The sequence below is a fragment of the Vicia villosa genome, linkage group LG4 (genome assembly GCF_029867415.1).
Source record: "Vicia villosa cultivar HV-30 ecotype Madison, WI linkage group LG4, Vvil1.0, whole genome shotgun sequence".
NCBI classification, from domain to species: domain Eukaryota; kingdom Viridiplantae; phylum Streptophyta; class Magnoliopsida; order Fabales; family Fabaceae; genus Vicia; species Vicia villosa.
Window position 1 is genome coordinate 32,684,860 of NC_081183.1, and position 1,597 is coordinate 32,686,456.

A 1,597-nucleotide genomic window follows, 5' to 3' on the forward strand; every position below is an offset into this window, starting at 1 on the left:
CGTTCTCCTTAGAGGTAACGTTTCTAAACCAAATGTTGAACCATCTTGCCTTAATGCCTCAAAGAATAATATTGTGGCTGTTGATTGACACATTAGAAAGATTGTTTCTCAGACTTTAGGTATAACTGTGGATGAGACCTCTCAAATGCCTGCTGAGACAAACACGAGCACTAATCCTCATGATACTACTACCTTGTCTGGCGTGGATAATGTTGGGGGGAAGGGAAGCTTACCAAACTTGCTATTGTAGCTATAGAGGAAGTCAGAATCAGTGATGAACAAGGGATAGAAAAGTTCTCTGTAGGAAAGAAATCTTTTGTCACTCGTCATACTTCAGTCATGGGAACCTCAAAATCCTATGACAGAGGATATGGTGAATCTTGATGAGTTATCTGACAACGACCTTATCACTATTATGATGCCTGGTCTCACTAAGAAACTCAGGTCCAGAAAAGGTAAGGTTGTGGCTACCTTCACCCCCACCAAGACAAATACTAGGTATGGTCCCTCAAAGCCTTTGAGTAAAGAGATTCCTAACTTCAAAAAGAGGAAGATTAGGGACACTGCTAATTCAGAAAGTGATACTGAAGATGATGTCCAAGACATCTTGATTAAGAAAAAATATGAGATGAAGAACCTCTCAGTCCACATGCTCGATGCCCCTATGGACAACATTTCTTTCCATTCCAAGGAAAATGTTGACCAATGGAAGGTCCGAGATAAAGACTGTATCTTGATTTGGAAAATATTATGAGGGACTTGTAAAGGAGTTCATTGTTAATATTCCAGTGGATTATGCTGACCCCAGAAGTAAAGAGTTCAAGAAAGTGTATGTTAGAGGCAGATGTGTTGAATTCTCACCGAGTGTTATCAACAGATATCTGAAGGACAAACTACCAGCTAGCAAATTGAGTGTCAAATATGCCATTATGCATAGCATTGGTGTTGCAAACTGGGTTCATACTAACAACTCTTCAGTTATCTCTGTGAGTTTGGGAAAATTTATTTGTGCAGTTGGAAGAAAAAAGGCCTTCGATTATAGTGCCTAAATTTTTTATTAATTGTGAAGCATGTTGGCTCATGCGCAGTAAAGATGCCAATTTCCTTTCCTACTATCATATGTGGTATTATCCTAAGCCAACATCTTGGGATTCTTCGTGATACTGATGCAATGCCAAAAAGGAAGTCTGTTTTGTCCCTTCATTTTAAATTAGTTGTAGGTAAACATGTCCCTGACATTGCCTTGACATCTGCATCTGTTGAGAGCAAGACCTCAACCAAGGCTGGGATGATTTCTGAACTTGTGGAGGCCTGCAAATAACTTGATGAAGTTATCAGGGTTAGCTCTGCAAGGAAAATTAAATTGAAAAGATGATCAAGGATCTGAAAAAGGATGACAGTGCTGGTGAGGAAGTGGACTCTGAAGGAGGAAAGTCGGATGATGAAGAAGATAGTTCTGAAGCTACCGAGTCTGCTGGTCCAGAAGACAGCTAGAACTTGGCTAGTAATTGTGGTCTTTTTTGGTGCTTTGTTGTTTTTGGCACCTGTGTGTGCTCAAAATTTTTGTTGTACTCTGCAAACTACCTTTATTATTTTC

At 39.7% G+C, this 1,597-nt stretch overlaps 1 protein-coding gene across 1 annotated transcript; it reads left to right on the top strand.

Moving 5' to 3' along the window:
- Positions 1 to 358: 358 nt before the first annotated feature.
- On the top strand, positions 359 to 1,321 carry LOC131597001 (uncharacterized). The gene is made up of 3 exons (XM_058869724.1): positions 359 to 728; positions 790 to 986; positions 1,070 to 1,321. Exons 1-3 carry the CDS (start codon positions 359 to 361, stop codon positions 1,319 to 1,321), a joined length of 819 nt encoding a protein of 272 aa, XP_058725707.1.
- The last annotated feature ends 276 nt before the right edge of the window (positions 1,322 to 1,597 follow it).